Genomic DNA, 23,070 nt, shown 5'->3' on the forward strand with positions numbered 1-23,070 from the left:
TTACATCCTGGATGTGCTTCTTATCACCTGTGTGATCTTAGGTGATTTTTTTTCTTCACTAGGCCTCATGTCCTCCTTTGCAAAATAAAGTTATTGGATTATAAGAGAGTTCTGAATGTTTGGAGTCTGTTGTTTTTTTTTTAATCACAGACTCTTTTGGTAGTCAGTGACACCTATGGAGTCTTTCTCATAATAATGCTTTTAAAAGCATAAAACACAATACGTAGGATTACCAAGGAAACCAATAATGCTGAAATATATTTCTTGAAATATATAAATAATGCATATACATATAAATCCAAGTTCAGGTATTTCATGTTCCCTAAAAAACAAATGTCCTCAGAGAACACAGGAAAAGCCTTGCAAAGAAACAAATCTAGACTCAGATCTCAGCCCCTGTTACAGGTGGCAAGAGGTCAATGTGCCACTGCACCCTACAGACCACACCTCTCTTCTTTTGGTCAGCTGCCTTAGTTACTTTTTCATTGACAAAACCTTCCAGAACAAACCTAAGCTACAGTGTCATTAGTAGGGGAAGTTCTTCATTGGGAGCTCCCTATGCCAATGAAATAATAGGTGAGCTAAAAAAAAATTCCTAAGGAGAAGTTCTCCTTGGTATATCAAATCCAGCCTTTGGACATTCCACCAGGTTCCCCCTTTTCTCCTATAACCATTCACAAACAGTACTCTCCAATATCATCCACCTAACCATGTGGCCAATGTTTCATTTTGCGGGGATGATAGGATTTGGATTTGGATAAAGGAAGGGGGCCTTAATAATCATCTAATCCAATCCTCTCAGTTTGCAGAGGAGGAAACTGAGACCCCGTGAAGATAATTACCTATGCTTACACTGATCATAAGAAGCACATTTAGGAATCAAGCCTGAGCCCTGTAACTCCAAATTTACCACATCACAATTTTGTTTCCCCCCTTTCTTTAATCCTCAGCTCTTCCCCTCCCCCATCCTAATTAAAACCTGGTACAAAAATCAGTTTTAAAACAAAGAGGCACATAAGCCCTAGGACACAAAAAGATCTGTAAAAGTCTCATTCCTTAAATGTCACTAAAGCATTTGGAAAACTTTCATAGGATCACAAAATGTCAAAGATGAAAGGGTCTTTAGAGATTACCTAGACCTATTCTCCTCATTTTTCTATGGCTGAAGAAATTGAGGCTGAGAGAATGAAAACTGACTTGTCAGAAGTCACATAGCCAGAGACAGAGATGCTGCTTGAACCCAACACTTCTGCCTAGCAGTCCAGAGCTCCTTCCACTACACCAGGCTGTTTTAAATTGTGGACTCTTACTTTGACACACCAGCATAGGTAGATAGACAGGCAAGTACATCAGATGTCACTGTTTGGCAGCTGATAAAAGTCACTGGTGTTATAATACTAAGTACAGGGTCACTATGATTAGTCTGCAAGGGACCAGAATGCCTCTCCCTGCCCCTCAATAGTGGGTTCAACACAGGTAGCACCATCTGGAACTAGAGGTAAGTCTTGCCTTTATTTTTACCACACTTTCTTCCAAATCTAGGGGTCTTCTCTACAAAGATTATTTATGGATATAAGTTTAAGAAGCTGTAAATGCTATATATACCACAATAAGAAGATCAGACAAGAAAGAGATAGATAGAATCAATTTGAAACCAGTAGGAATCTTTTTAAGGTTGGAATAGAGGGGAGGCTTGAAATATTTTGTAAGTTTTAAAAGGCAATTAATTGACTGTTATTAGTTATAAAAAGGAGTATTTCCCCCTTGAAAAGGGCAATTTAATATATGTCTGTAAGTTATAGGGATTTCTATTGCTTCAAAGCATGTCCCACATTAAAAAGTTAAGTACTTTTTGTGCAAATCTGTTAAGAAGAAAATATCACGGTGCTTGATTTCCATAACTGTGAAGTGGACTATACTTACTGAGAAGTCTAAAAATAAATTTTAAGGAATTTTGAAAGAAAGACAATAATAACATGATTTGGATTAGGTTAGTTACAATGTAGAGACACAGTTGAATTGCTAACTGGATAGCAAGTATGAAAAACTCTGAATTTTCTTGCTAAGATGCTGGACAAAATGAGATTTTCAAATATCTGTTTTAAAATTAGCTTTTTGAAAACACCCATAATTCCTAATTGCATAGACAAGTGCCAGCACCAAAATGTGTGGGCCAGCAAGGCATTCCAAAAGTGAATGTGAAGGAAAATAGAAACCTCTTCCATGAATCTATCTACTGGCTTTAAACCGCTTATCCTTTTGTTATCTGAAATGGCAGCTGAACAATTTGATCTCACAAGAAGGGAATTTAAGACCTAACAAATTCTGCTTTAAAGCCTGCAATGGAATGAACACAGCTTACAGAAACAAGGACTTTGCTTTAAAATGCAGTCTTTTGGAGAAGTCATAATTATGTGTTCCATAGACTTCTGGTGACATATCTTTCTCCATCTTTCAGGCCCCTTTACTGCCTCCCCCCCCTCCAATAATTTAAAGACTTAATGTAGTTCCTATCCAAAATGTATTTTCTCGAGGGTATATAATTTGAACTTGAAATTATGGTTTATGTGACTTTTCAAGGGTTCCTTTCCATTATAGTCTTTATCCTGGCTTCTAAGTAGCTTCTTTTTCTCTGCATTCAACAGTTAATTTAAGGCTTGGCCTCCAACCATTTGCTGTATCTTAAATATTTCCTGAACTTTTTTGATCAGGTCAAAGCTTAAAAAAATCCTATCATCTCATAATCACCAAATAAGTGACTTTTACACATTTCAAGCTTTGTCTAGATGATAAAAGGCATTCACTCAATTTAGTAAGTGAAAAGTTCACTCATCTGAAGTGGAAGTGAGTTATTGTAGGAAAAACTTTGACCTCTCTCCTCTAGGTAGAGTGGTAGTAGACCACACAGGCTTGAAAACTGGCGTTATGTTGTCAGACATGGTTCTTTTTCTTTTATTTCTGGAAGGTGAGGGGGGAATCACTGAAAACACATCAGCAATGTTTAAAAAAAAAAAATCACTAAAATATTCATTTGCAAAAGTAAAACAGTTTTTGTCCAAACCTCTAAATTAAAGTTAGGAGGCCTGAGTTTAAATCCTGACTCTAGTATTTACTACCTGTATGACCATGAATATATTCTAGGTCTGAATGCTATGCTCCTATATGTCTCATAACCACTTTAAATCTCAGTGTCCTCATCTCTAAAATCTGGTCTGATTTCTGTTCCTGACGCTTGTTAGCTGTATGAGACCTTGACAAGTCACTTAACCTGAGATTCGATTTCTCCATATTAAAAACTGTGATATTAATAATACTAACAATAGCTCACAGGTTACTGTGAAAAAAGTGCTTCATAAATCTTAGAGGACTATATAAATCTGAGTAATTATTATGTTTGATCTATGTATATAATATAAAACATCCTGAGTGAAAATAACTATTTTGACAGCTGGTAGAGATAGGCTCACCTGGGTAATTATCACCCTCTGTCAAGCCTAAGCAATCCAGTGTAATAGAGGGGAGCCGTGACATGTATCATCCAAAAATACCAGGGAAAAAAATGGAAGGTCTAGTTTCTCTTCTGGGATGCAGTAAGAGACACATACTGGAACATTTTCACGTATGCAATCCCATATTTACCCACTCTGGATCCACCCAGTTGGGCAAAGCTGTCAGCCAGTTTCCCAGTCAGGTGGTGGAACAGGCTGTGAGTTGTATAAAGTGGAAAATCCACTTGCCAATATCTGAAAGTTGATGACAGTCATGAATTATAACAGCAGTACACACTGTTCTATGGCATTGTGTCTATGTGTGCGTGGCGGGGGAGGGGAGAAGCAGTGAGGATGGACGTAAGAATTGTGTTCCCTCTAAAAAAGAAGTCTTTTTATGCTTCCCCAATTTTACCAAGACTTCAATATATACATGAAATATTTATTTTCAAAGCTTTGAAATGGCCAGAGTGTTAGAATATTTGCCACTTAAGGTTTTAGTGATCATAGGGAGAAAGAAAAACCTAAAGAGAATATAAGCATAACTGGAAAAGAAGTGAAAGGGTTATAACCAAATGATTCAGTGTAAAGAGAGCACTGCTGAATCTGGACTTAGGAAGAGCTGAGTTCAAATCCAGCAGCAGATACGCACAAGCTGTGTGACCCTGGGTAAGTCACTTCATGGCTATTTGCCTCAGTTTCCTCATCTGTAAAATAGGGATAATAATAACACCTATTTCCCAGGGTTGTTATAAGGATCAAAGGCTTTACAAAACTTAAAAGGCTATATAAAATAGTAGCTGTTAAAATTACTATTACTAATTTTTTAACCATTAAACCTTTATGGTTAACTAAAATGACCCAAAGGGGCAACAAGTTCAGGATGAGATTATAAATTAGTGACATAGTGTAACATGCTAAAACTAACTTCCTGAACAAATTTAGGTCATAGAGGATGAGAGATAAAAGAAACCTTGGAGACAGATCATCTAGTCTAATTCCTTCCTTTTACAGAGGAAGGAAGAGAGGCCCATAAAGGAGGAATAACTTTCCCAAGGTCATAGAGTAACTTTGTGATGAAGCTAGAAGTAAAACTTGGGCATCTTCTGACTCCTAGTCTAACGCTCATTGATTTCACTTTGTTAAGTTTTAAACTGTCTATCTAGTCAAGCTTACTGAAAAACAAAACCTAACAGAGTTAAAAAGCTATTTGATATTTTGCTTTAGAAAAGTCATGGGAAGGGGAAAAGGCAGGAATAAAAATGAAAAGAAAAAATCTTACAAAAAACTTTTAAATAAAAATTTTAGCTGTCTTTAATCCTCACGTCTCCTTTCTCATTTTGAAGGGACAGTATTCTTCAAGAGAAAGCTGAGCCATCAAGGCCAACATCAACCTCCTCCCCAGAACTCACTGAGGAGAGGCAGACCAAGCTTTGTTCTGACTCCTTCCAGACTCCAGCTTTTTCAGGTTCACCACCCCTAACTCCAGGAACCTCACTACCAGGATCAAATAGTAACTGCAGTATCTCACCTTCCAACCCCTCCATATACCAGCCCACCATGTTTAACTACGAGCGTCCAAAACACTTTATCCAGTCGCAGAACACATGCAGCTCCCGGCTACAGCCGCCAGGGCCAGAGACTTCTACCTTCTCGAGCAGCCAAACCAAACAATCTTCCATCCTCATCCACCCCCGACAATGCACAGAGCAAAGATATTCTGCTTCTTCTACAATGAGCTCTCAGATCACAGTATCCTCATCAGCTTTCCCGGCTTCTGGCCAGCAGCTTCCTGGCTCTTCCCCAGGACAAAGGGTGACATCCACATATAACCAGTCACCTGCCAGCTTCCTCAGTTCTATATTGCCATCACAACCTGATTACAGTAGCAGTAAAACCCCTACAGCTGTGGAATCCAAGTAAGTGTCCTTTAAAAAGATAATAAAGCCACAATTGCTTGTTTGAATTGACTGAGCTAATGGCCAAGAAGGCACAGAAATTATGCAATGCACAGAAATACAACAGGATGTTAAGATCTCTGACAGCCCTCTGAATCTACAATTATCCTAGAGTACATAGAACCAAAGTGTTGGCAGGAACTTCAAGAGGTTCATCCTCCTTCCTCCAAACAGTAATTTTTCTTGTTATTATTCATCTTCTGGGGAAAGGATTTCTGTGACACCCATAAGTCAGGTAGTCTTCCTTTATGCCCCCCTGTAATTTAAGCTTATTTCCTCTTCTTATAGGCTCAGTGTACATAAAGAACAGCTGTTCTTCATCCTCCCGATAGGATTTCCTCAACCACATTTAAAAGCTATTAAATCTTCTCTCAATCTTTTTTTTCTTACCCAATGTATTTTCCTCCAAAACCCAAAATGTTACTTTAAAAAAATATGGGATTCTGATGGCGTAAATGAATTTACTTACCATCATATGAAGGAAGGATTGTATAGAGATTGGTTTATAGTATTAAAATTTCTTGTCAGTAATTTAAGCCTCACTTCCTCCAACTTGACTGGCCTAGTCTAAATTCAGTAAAGATTCCCCTCTGATCTGTACTATATGTCCTATTTCCACAGACTCTAAAGCTATTCTGGGAGAACCTGATACACAGAAGAAGATAGCACTTGTGCCTTTTTTTAAAACATGACCCTCATGCTTAGAGCTTATACAGACTTTGAGGCTATCAGTTTCCTAAACCTTGGCCAGTCCATCAGTGAGTTGATCAGAGGTGCCTGAGAATTTTTTTGATGGTCACGTTGTACAGTCCAGTCCAATATAAAAAGCATTTATTAAGGTCCTACTATGGGCAGGATAACACGTACAGCACTGAGTATTTAAAGATAAATGTGAGACAGCCTGCTCTCAGGAAGTCTAAATGGGAAAATGATATGTAAAGATAGAGTTGTAATATAAGGGAGAGTATGATAGGTCCAGGCAGACAAAAGAGCTAAAGAAAAACAACTTTCATTTGGGGGAGGTTCAAAGGAGATATCAAGAATGACTTCTTGGAAGAGGTGGATCCTGAGTTATGACTTGAAGAAAGAGAGGGAGAATCAGATTTATAAGCCATTAAATCCAACCTCCTTATTGTCTTAAGAAAGTGAGGGAGACCCAGAGAACTGTCTTCTATAAAGATTGAGTAAGGAGGAGAAACCCATTCCAGGAATAAGGCATGGTGAAGGCAAAGGCAGAGAGGCAAGATGAGCAGAATAAGAACAGAGGACAGCGAGGAACTTAGTTTAGATGTGCTCTGGAGTGGATGAAGGGATAAGTATATGAAGATATACATATAAGGTAAGGCTGACAATGGAGGTTAAAGCCAGACTGTAAGGGGCCTTGAATGCCAGGATAAGGGATTTACACTAGATTCAATAGGCAATGGAGAGCCACAAATGTTTTTAATTAAAGCAGGGATGTGAAGCTAGGGGTGCATTTTAGGTAGCTTACTCAGGGGTTGATCAAGAAGATAGATTGAGGGGATCAGTTTGGCCAGTATTACTCATTAGAAAGCTCCTCCAATAGCCAAAGCAAGAGGTAACTGACATTAAAAAACAGCTTATAAAGGAAAACATTTAGAATGAGTTTAAACTAAAACCTAGAAAGCCATGAAAGTTAATTAGTGTCCTATGGTAATGTTAGGAGCAAGTCATCAAGTAGAAGGCGTTCACTCTATTTCCTTTGATACAAGGACAGTAGAGGTCATAGACTGAAAAGAGCACTGGCTGTGGAATCAGAAGACCAGCATTCAAATCCTGCTTTTGAAAATGACTGCCTCTGTGACTGTGGATAAGCCCTGAGCCTCAGTGTCCTCAGTTCTAAAATGAGACACTTGGCCTCTGAAACCCCTTCCAGCTCTCAAGCCATGATCTAAAATATAGTTGAACCTCCCTTGTTTTACAGGTGATGAAACTGAGATCCAAAGAGGTTAAGTGACTTGCCCAAGGTCACATCAGTGAAGCAGGATGTGAACTAGGGTACTCTGATTCTTAATATAGTACTTTCTCCATTGCACCATGAAAATGTGTAAAATTATCCATGGTGCTAATAATGAAAACATGAAGAGAGTGCGATAATGATTTTGTTATTTCGTCAGTCTGTCTGATTCAGCTCTACGTGACTCCATGGACAAAGTCCACAGGACTTTCTTAACAAAGATACAGGAATGGCTTACCATTTCCTTCTTCAATGATAATAACGATTAACCCTTATATAGTACTTTAAGGGTCACAAAGCACTCTGTATATGTTAACTCATTTGATCATTTTGCAGATGAGGAAAAAAGCTGAGGGAGGTTGTGACTTGCCCAGGGTAACACAGCTAGTAATTGTTTGAGGCAAAATTCAAACTTAAGTCTTCCTGATTCTGAGGCCTGAGGCATTGTATATATGTGTGATTCCTAACTTGAGTTTTGATAAATCCATAGGACCAACCACTTTTCAGGGATTTTATAGAGATGATTCCTATCCCAGTAGGAGTTAGACCTATAATTCAAGAGGTTCTTTCAAATTCTGAGATGACATAATCCTGAATCTCTGGTTAATACACAGATATTGTAAATTTCTTCAAATATTCTCATAAGATTAAAAAATTTAGGATGAGGGTGAGGTGTTCCAAAATGCCTGGAATCATTGATCTACATGCAGTCAATTCAGTTTTTTAAAGTGTCTTGATGGAATGATCTTTCATTTATGGGTAATGTGGATATAAACTGAAGGTTTAAATATATAAGGCAAGGACTGTGTGTTACACTTCTTTGTATAGTACCTAGCAGAGGGCTATATATATACATAACAGGTACTCATTAAGTATCTTTGAATATGCAAGTTAATCCAAAGACAGAAATCATTCAATTTTTAATCCAATATATTAACGCATACTATAAAATGTCTACATAAATTATACAATGTAATACTCTACATACAATATGCAACTAAATATTTAATCATTCATTCAGGCATCTGCCTTCCCCTTCAGTATCATTAGTGATACCCTAAGAGACTTCTCCCAAATTGATGCATGAAAATTGAAATATTACAGATTTAAAGTTGGAAGGGACCTTCAAGGTCATCGAACCTAATCTTCTTTTACAGGTCAGAGAACTAAGGTCCAGTGACTAAGTAACTTTTCCCAAATAATATAGCAAGAAAGTAAGAGAGGTGGGATTTAAACCCAGGGCCTCTGATTTTAAACATTCAGTCTTCTTTCCATTGTATTGTATTGCATTATAGTGCAATGAGCTGGACCAAGCTTTCTGTTATCACACTGACCTCTATATTTACCTTTTATTCTCTTCCACTTCTCTTTCTCCCTGTTCTATTTCCTCTACTCTCCTTTGTGTTAGCCTATAATTATTTTGGTAGTTGGCATTATGGCTACAGGTTTGGGAAGCATTTCCCACTTTAGAAGGTATAGTTGTTTTACCATACTTAGAGTTGTCTAGAGAAACTCTATGATAGGAATATGAAAATATAAGTTGTAGACACAATTGAGTTCAACTTCATGTCCTGAACAAAGCTTATGGACACCTGTCCAAAATTATAGAAGATAAAAACCATAAGAGAACTTAAGATTTTGTTGCAACATGGTAAAGTTAACCCACCAATCAAACTGAAGGTGTAGAACCATAATAACACTAGTATACAAACTTTGGTCCAAATCAGCCACTCATTTTGAAATTTACCACAGAATCAAAGCCAGCAGGCAGACAAAATAAAATGGCAAGTGGTCAAGTTAAAACCAATACCTGACTTCATGTGGTCAATTAAATTTGAAAATAAAAGGATGCTTCCTAGCAGTTTCATACACACACACACACACACACACACACACACACACGCAAGTATACACACACATACAAATATATACACATACATATACTATATGATTTAACACATACTTTCATTTACATGTATGTATAATTATATTATTATATCTGCATGATTAATACATATTAATATTAATACATACATAGGAATTAATACAATCTTACCTGACTAAAGCCTGGGCCATGTAGTCTCTTATGTTTCCACCTTCCATCTCTCATCCTTTGAATATGAAAATATTGTCTTCCCATCATATAGTTGTAGCATTTGGGTGAGGGAAGGATGGAGGGAACTTTTAGCACTGTCCTTTTAGATCCAGACTTAGAATGAGAATATACATTTCACAAAACACCCTCATCAGGCTTAGAAAGGAAAGAAAATCTCTAATCTAAGAAGACATTAGAGGAGGAAATGGATAATTGTGACTATTTCCTTCTATTTAAAATACTGTCACTGTTGATTTTTCCTCTTCTGATTACAATATTTATGCATAATTACAACAAAAAATCTATATCAATATACAGTTTCTTAGTCTGCCTTATACCCAATTCAGATCCTGGCATTGTCATTCTCTGTTCCCTAATTATAATACTAAATAAATGCACTTATATTTGTTTTTTTTTTTAAAGACCACTGTGGGCATCAATTTAAATTCCAGGGTTCTAGAGCAAATTTTTTCAACAGGTCCATCCCTGGTAGCCCACTACCTTCATAAATATCCTGAAAGCTGCTTCTCCCTCATCATTTCTACATTATGGAACCTCAAAACTACCTTCAAATGTCAGTTTATGCCTCTTAAACATTAACCTTGAGCTAATGTGCTCTTCTACCACTTCTCTCAATTTCCTCATTAAACAATTCTCTAAATTGGATTAGCTCTTGTTCTCTGATCTAGCTTCTTCTGCCTCCACCCATTACTGCCTCCAAAATAAACAAATTGAATTCCATATATATTAAAGTGTACATACCACCCAGCCTTTGACAGATATGTAGCAATAATGACAATTAAGTTAACTTCTATTACTCTGTAATGTGTGCTCACACTTGAGGATCCAGACATTTATACATACACTTTCAGAAATTCAGAATGGTATGATTGGAAGAGCCTCCAGAGACCACTTTGAGATAGAAGAGCACTGGGATTACTGAGATTACTCCAGACAAAGGTTATTATCTTCAAGATCTTCAAGTAAGAAAATGTAGTCACCTCCTTCAAGGTTCATTTTTGAGTCTCATAATTCTTACAGAAAGTGTTTCCTAACGTCAACCAAATTCCTCCTACTACTTAAACTCATTTCCTTTTACCATCTAAGGGGAAAAAATGTAAACGATTAATACTAGCTAACATTTCTGTAGTGCTTTAAAGTTGGCAAAGCCCTTTACAAATATTATCTCGTTTGATTCTCCCAATAATCCTGAGAGGTTGGTGCTATCATTATTCTCATTTTACAAATTAGGAAACTGAAGCAGGCAATGGTTAAATGACTTGCCCAGGGTCACACAACTCTGAGGCCAAATTTGAAGTTAGGTCTTCTTGATTCCACTTTCACAACTCCTGTGATAGCCAATTTTTATTTAGTGATAGGAGTAAGTAGTAAAAAGGCAGCAAGGCATAGTAGATAGAAAGCCAGTCTCAGAGTCAGGAAGATCTGGAATCAAATCCTCTGACATTTCCTGGCCATGTGAGGCTGGGTAAATCACTTAATGTCTCAGGACCTCTCAGGTGACTCTAAGATTTGAGGTGTTGCAGAACGGTGACTGATTAGCATTGATCCCTGAGAATTCCTTACACCAATGAAATCACAGATCTGGATCAAAGTAACAACAAAAGCATTAGTAGCAGCAGCAGGCATCCTTTACCACCAAAGTCCCCCTTCAATCTCTCATCATGGCATGAGCAGCACTGACAGGTCCTATCAAGCTGTAAAGGTTTTGAGAATGGGCCCAGACACACACTTTGTGGCTGTCATCATTACCATCATCATCGTTGTCATCGTCATCATTGATATGTCTATGATGCTTTAGAGTTGGTAAATCAATTTGAACCTAGGTTTTTCTGAGTTCAAGTTATCTAAAGGCCAGTTGAGCTAAGTTTGGAGAGGTTCATACCTAGACAGAAAGCATCAGATGATGATTTTTTCTGTTTACTAGAGTAACTCATGAAATCTTAAGCTCTAGAGGAGTTGTGATCTTCATATTTAAAGGACATTTTGAAATACTGAAGAATTAGGAAGAGGCAGGTTTGTTGTCATAAACTTGTAAACTTATCTCATTACATTGGAGAATTTTATAAAATTAAATTATTCCAACTTGCTGGAGAAGACCCTGAACCACAGTATACTTCAAAGATTTCCTTTTTTCTCTCTTTCCTTCTCATTGCCAGTTATCAGCAGCCATCTGTCAACCAACCTGTAAATGTTAAGCCAGCCCAAGGTGCACATCCTAAACTGACACCAAAAACTCCTGATCATGAAATACAAGGATCCAAAGAAGCTCTGATTCAAGACTTGGAAAGAAAGCTGCGGTGCAAGGACAACCTTCTTCACAATGGAAACCAAGTGTGTGAAATGTCTAATTCCTTAGTACATAAAGTTCAATTATGAATTTTATTCTAATGATATCAGTTCTTGTCACACCTAAGCTCAGCAAGGGGTAGGATTATGATCAGTGGAAGTAAGCATCTGACCCTATTCTATAGTTCCTCTCTCTGAAACCTTTTACTTTTAGCAGTTACTAAGCACGGGGCTACGATAGAACTGCTCTGAGTGGCACAATGAAACTTTCTTGCTTTGAACATTGCCCTATTATAGTGCTAGACTAAAATAACAAATTCCTTGCAGCCTAGTATTTTTGGCAAATACTGTATTCCAGCTTCCATTAATTTGGGCAAGTAATACTGAACTATAATCAAGAATCATTGCTCCCGGGGAAAACTGAATCAGAGGAAGTGGCAGTATATTGGTAGCAGTCAAACAGGACCATCTAAACTCAGATGCCCATTCCCCATCTCTGTAGGTAGTCAGTAGGAAAGAAAGGAGACAGGATCCTAGGGTGGTGGCCCCATGGTGGTTGCATCACTGACTTTGTTGCTTTGAATACTGACCTATTATAATGTTAGTCTAAACAAATTCTGGCAGCCTAATATTCTTTAGATGGAGTGGTATGGCCTTTATTCACTGAACTTCACAACTGGGTACATGTCCGGTCTCTTTGCAGCGGCTAACATATGAGGAGAAGATGGCTCGCAGGCTGCTAGGACCACAGAACGCTGCTGCAGTATTTCAAGCACAGAATGATAGTGAGTCACAGGACTCAGCACAGGTAAATCTTCATTGTCTTCTTCCATCTGGCATACATTTCCACTGTGATTTTAAAATTGGAATGGATTTGCACGTTTCTGTTTGTTTTTTACTTTCATTAACTCCCTGTCTTGTTTTAGGTCCAGATTTTTTATTTCATTGGTATAGTGAGGCTCCAGGTGAAGAAATTCCTTCTGTCAATGCATAGTAGCAATTTTTCTACAGTGTCTCTAAAATTAAAGGAAAAGAAATATATTGGGGAAAATAGTTTCAGTGAACCCATCAGATAAAGTCTAACATATCAAAATCTATAAGAAATGGATACTTACTACCCAATAAAGTCCATGGATATGAAAGGGACAGTTGCCAAAGAAGGAAATATAAGCTTAATAATCACATGAAAAGATACTTAATTTCTCTAATAACCATGGAAATGAACATCAAAACAAGTTTAAGATACGAGTGTGGGAAAAGTACCAAAAATGCTTTAAAATTCAGTGTTGTCAGGGCCATGAGAAATAGACTTCCCAATGTATTATTAGCATGACAGAAGACTAGTACGAACATTTTGGAAAACAATATCACCATAAACAACTTCAAGACTTTCAACCCAGTGATTTCCTTGCTAAAGATTTCCCAAAAAAAAAGTCATTAGGGGGCAAAAAGAACCTAGCTATACAAAAATATTCCTAGCTACTCTATTCTTAATAACAACCAAAAAAAAAAAAAAAACCAAAGCCTGTAAACAATCTACATGTTCAATAATTAGAGAATGGCTAAAATTAGGATCAAAGAAGACAAATCTTCAGGAGGTCTAAAAGAGGAACACATAGCAAAAACATGTTAGTTAATTCATTTGGTTCTGCCTTGCTAAAGGCTAATTAATGACTAAGATTCTGCCTCTTGTTTTATATGCTTATTTATTTTCTTAACAGGAATTAAACTTAATATTTTTGAATTAAATAACATACATTTCTTAAATAGGAATCCAATAAATTTCTTTTATTTGTCTTCCATAATTCAACTCATAGTTTATGTGGAACATGTCGAAATTTCGTGCCATAAGCTAAGAAGTGAATTTTCCAGGCTGACATTTGTCCTTTGCTGCCATTTTTTAGCATTGCTACCAGGTTAAATGACTTCATATCCATTCCTGTTCTACTAAACAGCTCTCTGTACCTTGGTCCCACTTTAAATATATCCAGAGTTCACCTCTTTTGTTAAGAAACTAATAGCTGCAAAATAAAAAAAAAAAAATCTATCTAAAAACTCTCCTACTTTCCCGTGGGCAACTAGTATGTGTGACTTGTTTTCATTTATCTCTGAATTTTCTCATGAAAAGGGCCAGAAAGGACGTGGACAATATCTGAAAGTTTATTTACACTGACTATAAATTAAACTATCATAATTTACTTTGATGAAGCCCTGACAAGATGCAGCACTGTCAGCCAAAATGGAAACATTCTCTTAGATTCTAAATTATTCATTCTGCTGCTTTTCAAGCATAGCATTATAATACTGACATTCTCACTTTTTTTTTTTTTCTCAAACAGCATACCTCAGAAAATGCAAGATTACAGGTTCCTACAGCACAGATAAGGTAAAGTCTAACGCAAAGCAATTTTTTCCACCGCTTGGCATATTGTTTGTTTGATTGGTTCATCTAAATTAGAGAATATAACCAAGTATTCAAACCTACCACATGCAACCTACTTTGATTTTTAGAATCATAAAATCTAGAATTGGAAGAGATAATAGCATTTACCTAGTCTAGGTCTTTTATCCTGGGGTCCATGAACTTGTCTTTTAATTCTTATTTTTAAAACTGTATTTCAATATAATTTATTTCCTTTGTAATCCTATGTATTTTAATGCATTTAAAAACATTCTTTCATCAGCATTTCTAAATATTACCAACAAAGTCTAGCAGCAAAAACTAGAAAGAGAAATTCCATTTAAAGGAATTGTAGACAATATAAATACTTGGGAGTCTATCTGTTGAAACAAACCCAGGAATTATATAAACAAAACACTTTTCACACAAATGAAGTCAGACCTAAGCAACTGGAAAAATATTCATTGTTAATGGGAAGGCCAAGCCAATATATTAAAAATGACAACTCTAAGTAAATTAGTATGCTTATTCAGTGCCATAGCAATCAAACCCCCAAAAATTTATTTTATAGAACTAGGAAAAAATAGCAAAATTCTTCTGGGAGAACAAAAATCAAGAATATCAAAGGAACTAATGAAAAAATGTGAAGGAAGGTAACCAAGTCATACTATATTACAAAGTGGTGTGTGTGTGTGTTCGTCCTTCATTGCTGAAGAAGACCATGCCATCAGAGAAATGGTGACATGACTTGCACTTGACTTTGTTTTGAGTAAGGGAGGGTTGTACAGGTCACCAGCCTCACTTCGCCTCCAGAGCCATCTGAATCCAGTGACCAGATATTCATCAGGATGACTGGAGATGACCCAGGATGAGGCTATTGGGGTTAAGTGACTTGCCCAAGGTCACACAGCTAGTGAGTGTCAAGTGTCTGAGGTGAGATTTGAACTCAGGTCCTCCTGACTTCTGCACTGGTGCTCTATCCACTGCACCACCCAGCTTCCCTGTACAAAGTGATAATCATCAAAACAATCTAGTACTAGCTAACAAATAAAATGATGGATCAGTGGGATAGATTAGATACGCAATACACAGTAGGAAATTACCATAGTAATCTTGTGTTTGATAAATGCAAAGATCCAGACTTTTGGAGCAAGAACTCACTATAGGACAAAAACTGCTAGGAAAACTGGAAAGCAGTTTGACACAAACTAGGTATAGACCAACACCTTACACAGTATATACCAAGATAAGGCCAAAACAAGTACATTTAGACATAAAGGGGGATTCCATAAGCAAACTAGGGGGGCATGGAATAGTTTGCTTATCAGATCTATGGATAAGGGGAAATTTTATTACCTAATAAGAAATAGTGAGCATTATGGGATATAAAGTAGATAATTTTGATTACATTAAATTTAAAAGTATCTGCACAAGAAAACCAATGCCACCAAGATTAGAAGAAAAGCAGAAAACTAGGGTTGGGGGGGAGGAGGGGAACATGATATTAATGATAAAAAAATCTTTCTATAAATAACATACAGTATACTGCATGTTATGATCTTGAAAGATTATATTCAATAATTGACATTAAAATCAGTTTCCTTATCAGCTCAGATGATTATAAAAAGAATCAAGGTGGAATGAGACAATTCTAAATGAGTGACTTGGTAAAGACAACCCAATTACAGAATTTTAGAGTTAGATGGGACCTCAAAAGTCACCTAGTACAACTCTGTGGAGGAATTCCCTCTACAACATTCCCGACAAGTGTCCCCCTGCTTTCCAAAGAGTTGCTAATGCTATAAGGGCCCTGTCATGTCTAAAATGGCCGGAGGCTCTGAGGCCTTTTTCCACTGTCCTAGTGCAACTTCAGAACAAATGTTGGCCTCTAGCAAGATAATATATTTAGAGTTGGGAGTACTCTTAAAGATCATTGAGTCCAACTTCCTTATTTTATAGATGAGGAAAGTGAGGCACAGAGAGGTTAAGTGACTTATTCAGCATCTGAGGCAATATTTAAACCCAAGTCTTCCTGACTGACTCCAGCGCTCTATCCACTATTCTAAGGTTCCACATTCATTGGATAAATTGGAATTTGTGTGAAAAGAAAAAGTGATTTTGAAGCATAACTGTTATTAAAATGTGTTTTGTAGGAGTAGATCATCTTCAAGAGGAGATACAAATGATCAGGAATCAATCCTGGAGAAATTCTACCCTCCACGTTTTGTTCAAGTGCCGGAGAACTTGTCTGTAGAAGAAGGAAGATTCTGCAGAATAGACTTTAAAGTAATAAAATGTTCAAAAACATTTGGAGGGAATTAACAGTAAGATACATATGTGTTCACCTCACTGTGGCTTGTGGCATGCCCAGAATTTTTAATAAAAACTTTTAATTTGTCCTCTTAATACCCAGTCCTCCCATTGACCCACAATATTTCTTTAGTTTAATACATTTCTGATCTCATTAATGCAGGGACTCTTCCCAAATAATGCAGATCATAGCCCAGAAACACTCCTGCATGCCATGAGAAAATGGGGGTTTTTTTGTGAAATTTTTTTTTTCTGGAAAAATTAGAGATGTTTTGGCTCACTAAAAGAGGTTTACAGAAACATCTTTGATCTATTGGAATAAAGCAAATATTTCACCTAAATCATAGCACAAAAGCTCTTTGCTTTGGAGACAACATTATTCATTGCTACCAGATTCTAGCAAGACCTCTGCAACTATCATTCACCCAAAATGCCACAAGAAAACTGGAATCTATGGGACTAAAACTGGAATATGATGAGACAGATGAAATGATGTTGACATGACAATGATAAGAAAGAAATCAAATGTCTTAAAGACTGATAGGCTGGTTTAAATGCCATGCGTTTGGGTCTAGCCTCCATTTAAAATTTCTGTCATTTTGTCAAAATTTTTAAAGTCTTGGGAAGAGAACGGGAGCTATCTTTGCTCTTGTGCCTAAGAACCCATAAAGATGCCAGACATTTAAATTTTACAAAGGGGTCACTGTTATAATAGACCTTAAAATATCATCACCTCCATTTGTTTTTTAACCAAAGGTAAGTGGATTGCCAGCTCCTGATGTGTCATGGTATTTAAATGGAAGACCAGTTCAATCGGATGATCTTCACAAAATGATAGTATCTGAAAAAGGCTTTCATTCACTCATCTTTGAAGTTGTCAGAACCTCAGATGCCGGGACTTACGCATGTGTTGCTAAGAATCGAGCAGGAGAAGCCACCTTTACAATACAAATGGAAGTTCTTGGTAAGTGTTTAACTGAGCTTTTTCAACAAGCCTAAATATGAAAACTAAATGCCAGATTTTAGCCTTCAATCATCTTTCTTATTACTAGAAAACTATTCTTTAAAAATATTAAATATTCCTACCTCTTGTAGAAAAAAATGCAAAAATATAATTTTTATTTTCAAATTTGTATTTGGAACACCTTTAGTCTTTGACTAAAAATCAATCATTTTAAATTCTCCAATTTTACTATTTCTAAAAATATAAATATTACATAGATAATGAATTCAAATAAATCTTACTGCAACTCATTGGTAATCTAAATAAAAGTTTAATGGAGAGGGCTGTGATGATACTTTTCCTAAATCCTATAAATCAAGATAGAAATTGTTCTATGGAGTTTTAAAATACTATCTGGTCTTCTGTACCAGTAACAAGTTCTTTTTAATTTTTTTTTAATTTTGAAATTCAACTCCAAATAAAAGGGGCATTTCCATTTTTATAAACAGAACAGAAAAGGAGAATTATAAATGAAACAGAAAATATCTACTATTCTTTACTTGTCTGTGATTCTTTCTGGCCTTCTTTCTGTTTTCTTCTGTGTATTTTTTTAAGATGCTACTTTCCTTTTTTCCCCTGCCTTATCCCTATGTATCCTCTTCCTCCCTACCCTACCCCCCCCATTAAAATAAAAAAAAGAAAGTCCTTGTAACAAATATGCATAGTTGGTTTGTTACAGGGATACTTTTTTAAGTGGGAGGAATTAAAAACTGGATGCTTGATAAATGAAAAAACTAAAACTTAATTTAAAAAAAACAAATCTTCACAGCCAAGCAAAACAAATTCTTACATTGGTCATGTCCAAAAATATATGTCTTATTCTCCACCTTGAGTCCATCACATCTGTCAATGGACAGATAGCATATTTCATCATCAGTCTGCTGGACTTGGGGATGGTCTTTGCATTGATCAGAACTCTTAAGTCTTTTAAAGCTGTTTCTTTTTATAAGATATTTTAAAATAAATTGTCTTTCTGGATCTGCTCACTTCATTTTCTATCAATTCATACAAGTCTTTCCAGGTTTCTCTGAAACTATGTTGTCATTTCCTTAACTGCAATAATATTCCATTTTGTTCATATACCATAATTTGTTTAGCCATTCCCCAATTGATGGATATATCCTTTAGCTTCCAATACATTTCCACATCAAAAAGAACTATTATAAATATTTTCATGCTTATAGATCCTTTTCCTCTTTCCTTGATCTCTTTGGGGTTCCAAAAAGATCATCACAATAACAAGCTCAAGATAGATTTATAATTTCTGGAATAGCTTGTTGAAAAAGTTGGGAATTTACAAAAACATGGAGAGACGTATGAATTGATATAGAATGGAGAAAGCAAAATCAGGACAACACACACAAGTAAAATAATGTTGACAAGAACAACACCAAAAGGTCCCTGGCCTCAGATTAAATGAAATGTACAGTCCTGATCCCAGAAAACAGATGACGAAACATACTTCATTTCTCCCAATAGAAAGGTAAGAGACCATGTATGTGGAACGATACATATCATGTCAGACTCAATTTTGTCTATCAGTTTGTACTTAATTATTTTTCTTTGTTATGAGGGAAGGCTCATAGGGGAGGGAAAAGGCAGTAATATAGTTTGTGTGTGTGTGTGTGTGCATGTATGTATAAAGCTGCAAATGAGAAGACAACTATATTATATACCATAATTTTGAGCAAAGCTATTATATACTGTAAAGCTTTACCTGTTTTCCCAACTGAAAAATGGGAGTTATAATCCCCAATATTACCTCTTCCCAAATATGCTATTAATTCAAATAAAGGGAATATGACTGACGACTTTATATGGATGATACCTGAAAATTCAAAGTATTATTATCATTATTATTATTTAGGATATCTGAACACTCATCTAATCTGGCCTACCTGAACAGAAATCTCCTCTATAACGTCCCTGACCAATGGTCCTCAATCCTTTGTATGAAGTCCTTCACAGAGAACTCAATACCATTCAGTGAAGTCAATTCTACTTTTGGACAGCTCTAATTATTAGGAAGTTTTTCCTTATATCAAACAGAAATCTGCTTCTCTTTAATATTCACCCATTTGTTCCTTTAAATAGCAGAATTTACAAAGAGGCTAGCTATCAAACATTTTTATAATGATAAGGATATTACTCCATTGTCTTAGAACTAGATGTGATATGGTATTCATAGATTCTCTTATATTATTCTCTTATCCATACCTGCTTTTAACCTGATTTTTTGGGGAGGAAGTTTTTAACTATAAGTTTGCATACGCTTAATTAAAGAAGAGACTTTATCAATATTACTTTTGTTTGATTAATGAATTTTCTTTGCAATACCTCTTTAATAATTGAATTTTTTCCCTTAAATTGTAGCAAAGGAGCATAAGAGAGCACCAATGTTTATCTACAAACCACAGAGCAAAAAAGTTTATGAAGGGGACTCAGTAAAATTAGAATGCCAAGTTTCTGCTATACCTCCACCAAAGATTTTCTGGAAAAGAAATAATGAAATGGTACATTTCAATACAGACCGCATAAGGTATTGCAAATATTTCTAGAACTATAGCTTCTTTTTTTTTTCTTTTAAAATCAAGATCACTTCATAATAGAGTATATATAGAATGTAAGAATATTTGATTTGTAATCAAAGGACCTGTATTACAATCCTAGCTTTCCCCTTACTTAACACCTTAAACAATTACTTTAACTTCTCTGGACCTTAGTTTCCTCATCCGTAAAATGTGTTAGATGAACTATACAATCTGTAAGATTCTTTCAGGTTTAAAGGTTATTATTCTGTGATGCCACTGTTTAATCTGGTGAAAAATACATAGAAACTTCGATAAAACTTCATTACTTCAGACCTCTCTAATGAGGAACTCATGATGCCTCAGAGACAAAATTTACCTTTGCCCTATTTATAAAGAATTTGCTAATCAAATAAATATTGGAAACAACACTGGGAGTGGGACAGGGAGAGAATAAGAGATGTCTAACCTTAAGAAAATAGGCAGTTGTTTGGTGTTAGATAAACAGTTTCTGGATTATTAAATGTGTATATTTGGAGTTAGAAGAGGCCTTAGAAATCATTTAGTCCAACCTCACACTTACTATAGAAATCCTTTCTACATCATCCCTGACACCATGTAACCTAAGTCTGATTATTTTCAATGTCAAGGAGACCACTATATCAAAAGACAACCCATTCTATTGTTGGACAATTCTAAATGTTAGAAAGCTCTTCCTTATACTGAGCCAAAATTTGCCATCCCTATCAACTTCTGACCATTGGTTTTAGGTCTGCTTTCTAAAGTCATATAAAGTGGAGTCTTTTCTCTCTTCTATATGACATTTGAAATATTTGAAAATTGTAATTGTTTTTTCCATCTTCTTATCTATAGTTCCTTCAAAAATATATCAAGAATACTTCATATCACATGGTTTCAAGTCCTCTCACTATCCTGGTCACCCTCCTCTGAACCTGCTCGAGTTAGTCAACATCTCCCTTAAAATGTGGCATCAGAACTGCACCCAGTACTCTAGATGGGGCACGATCAAGCTAGAGGATTATCAATATACCTAATGCAACATAAGCTTGAGGGTTATTTTTTTGTTTGTTTTTTGCATCCATATTACTCTACTGACTTGGTTTGACCTTGTGGTCAAATAAAAACTTTTTTTTTTTAAACATGAATTATTGTTAAGTTGGGTCTCCTTCCAGCACCTGTGCAACTGATCACTTTTAATCGTTCTTCTTGATTATTTTGCTTATTCTTATTTGAACAGGATTGTCATTTAATGGCTCCTCAGAAACTTGGTTTCTGATATTTCCATTTTTTTGCATGTCTCTTTTCAGCTTGTACTGTGATAACTCTGGTAGAATTACCCTACTGATTAAAGATGCAAACAAGAAAGATGCTGGTTGGTACACTGTATCCGCAGTAAATGAAGCAGGAGTAGTCACATGCAATACTAGATTGGATGTTGCAGGTATGTCATAATGTTAACCAAAGCTATTATAGTTAGAACAAATGCAGCACTTGGGAACCCCCAATTCACACAATGTGTCCTCCAAGCAAAGCAGCCCTGGTTCAAGGTGCTCTGCTGGGCCACATTCACTCAAAACCATAGCTTATGAACCCCCACCAATGTGTTTACCTTTATTAGCCAGTCAAAGGATACAATGTATTCAAATCAAAGTCAGTTAATGATAAAACATAGTAAGAAAACCAACCATACAACATTTCTCCCATAAATCTGAGGCAAACTCTTCCACAAAAACATATATACATTACCACCAGCAGAAAAAGAAGACATGTAGGGACAAGCATGACAAGGCACACATGTAAGAAAACTTTATGGCCAGGGCTTACAGTAGAGGGATGTATAGGAAACCTAGAAAAAAAATATTAAGCTCAAGCTCAAGGTCATTATCTTCTTCCTTCCTAGACACATTTCTACCTTTGTGTATACATGAGTGACAAAAAATTTTGCCCCACACTAGGAAAATATAATATATAACACAAATCCCCCCAAGTCTATGTAATTTGGAGACATTTTCTCATACACAAGTTATTTTTTTCTATTTTATGACATCATTCAAAATGCTTTTCATTTTAAACATCTCCTATAGAATAGATTTCCTGATTTGGTTTTTATCTGGTCTATTCCAGTTCGTCCAACCCCAACTCTTCCAAATCCTAATAAGCTACGAGTTCGACCAACTTTCAGCAAATACCTAGCACTGAACGGGAAAGGTTTGGATGTGAAACAAGCCTTTAACCCAGAAGGGGAATTTCAGCGTCTAGCAGCTCAATCTGGACTCTATGAGAGTGAAGAACTTTAACAGCTTATGAAAATATGACAAATGCAACCAGTAACCTTACATTCATTTAATTAAGATCTTTGAAATAAACCCATAGTGCAGTTAACAGATTATTGCTTTTATTAGGCAACATAACTACTGTACGGAATATTAATCTTTTGACTCTTGCACACACTATCTACTTTTCTGGTTTACTAAAAACAATACAAAGTCTGTGTGTGTGTGTGAATTTGTAAATGTAGAAGACTATCCTGAAATGTGGGTTTTTTAAAATTTGTCATAAATGCTCAATGACTCCTGAATGTGAAAGCTGTAGAGCCTTTTTAAACCACAACTAGCACCAGTAACAAGAGTAGCTCTTTGGTATGGCTTTCTAAAGACTATGACCTTTAACGATATTAAGGTGTTGTGTTTCAGGAATACTGAAATGTTACAGATTATCTGAGTGTTCCCAAGCTTATGTCAAAAATCAATAAAAATTCAAATACATGCAAATGGCTGAGACTATTCTTAATAGCAGTGCTGCAGGAACGTGAGTTCTTTGCAAAAAGTAGGAAATCCTATCTTAAACCTCTATCAGTAATATAGTAAGGCAAAACACACTATTTCTGCAGTTTTACAAGTTCCACCAGACTTTATGCAGTCTTCCACATTCACCGTTATAACCTGACAGCACGGGTGCACCCTATGTCACATCATTTCCAA

At 36.1% G+C, this 23,070-nt stretch overlaps 1 protein-coding gene across 1 annotated transcript in view; it reads left to right on the forward strand.

Annotated features, from left to right (window-relative positions):
• MYOT (myotilin) overlaps positions 1-22,854 on the forward strand; it is a 40,299-nt gene extending 17,445 nt beyond the window's left edge. Inside the window, 9 exon segments of the mRNA XM_072630350.1 lie at positions 4,835-5,407; positions 11,697-11,871; positions 12,530-12,634; positions 14,166-14,212; positions 16,381-16,513; positions 17,294-17,501; positions 19,914-20,079; positions 21,397-21,530; positions 22,214-22,854. Coding sequence (XP_072486451.1) covers positions 4,835-5,407; positions 11,697-11,871; positions 12,530-12,634; positions 14,166-14,212; positions 16,381-16,513; positions 17,294-17,501; positions 19,914-20,079; positions 21,397-21,530; positions 22,214-22,386 — 1,714 coding nt within the window. The 3' untranslated portion in view covers positions 22,387-22,854.
• The last annotated feature ends 216 nt before the right edge of the window (positions 22,855-23,070 follow it).

The sequence above is a fragment of the Notamacropus eugenii genome, chromosome 1 (assembly GCF_028372415.1).
Source record: "Notamacropus eugenii isolate mMacEug1 chromosome 1, mMacEug1.pri_v2, whole genome shotgun sequence".
NCBI classification, from domain to species: Eukaryota; Metazoa; Chordata; class Mammalia; order Diprotodontia; family Macropodidae; genus Notamacropus; species Notamacropus eugenii.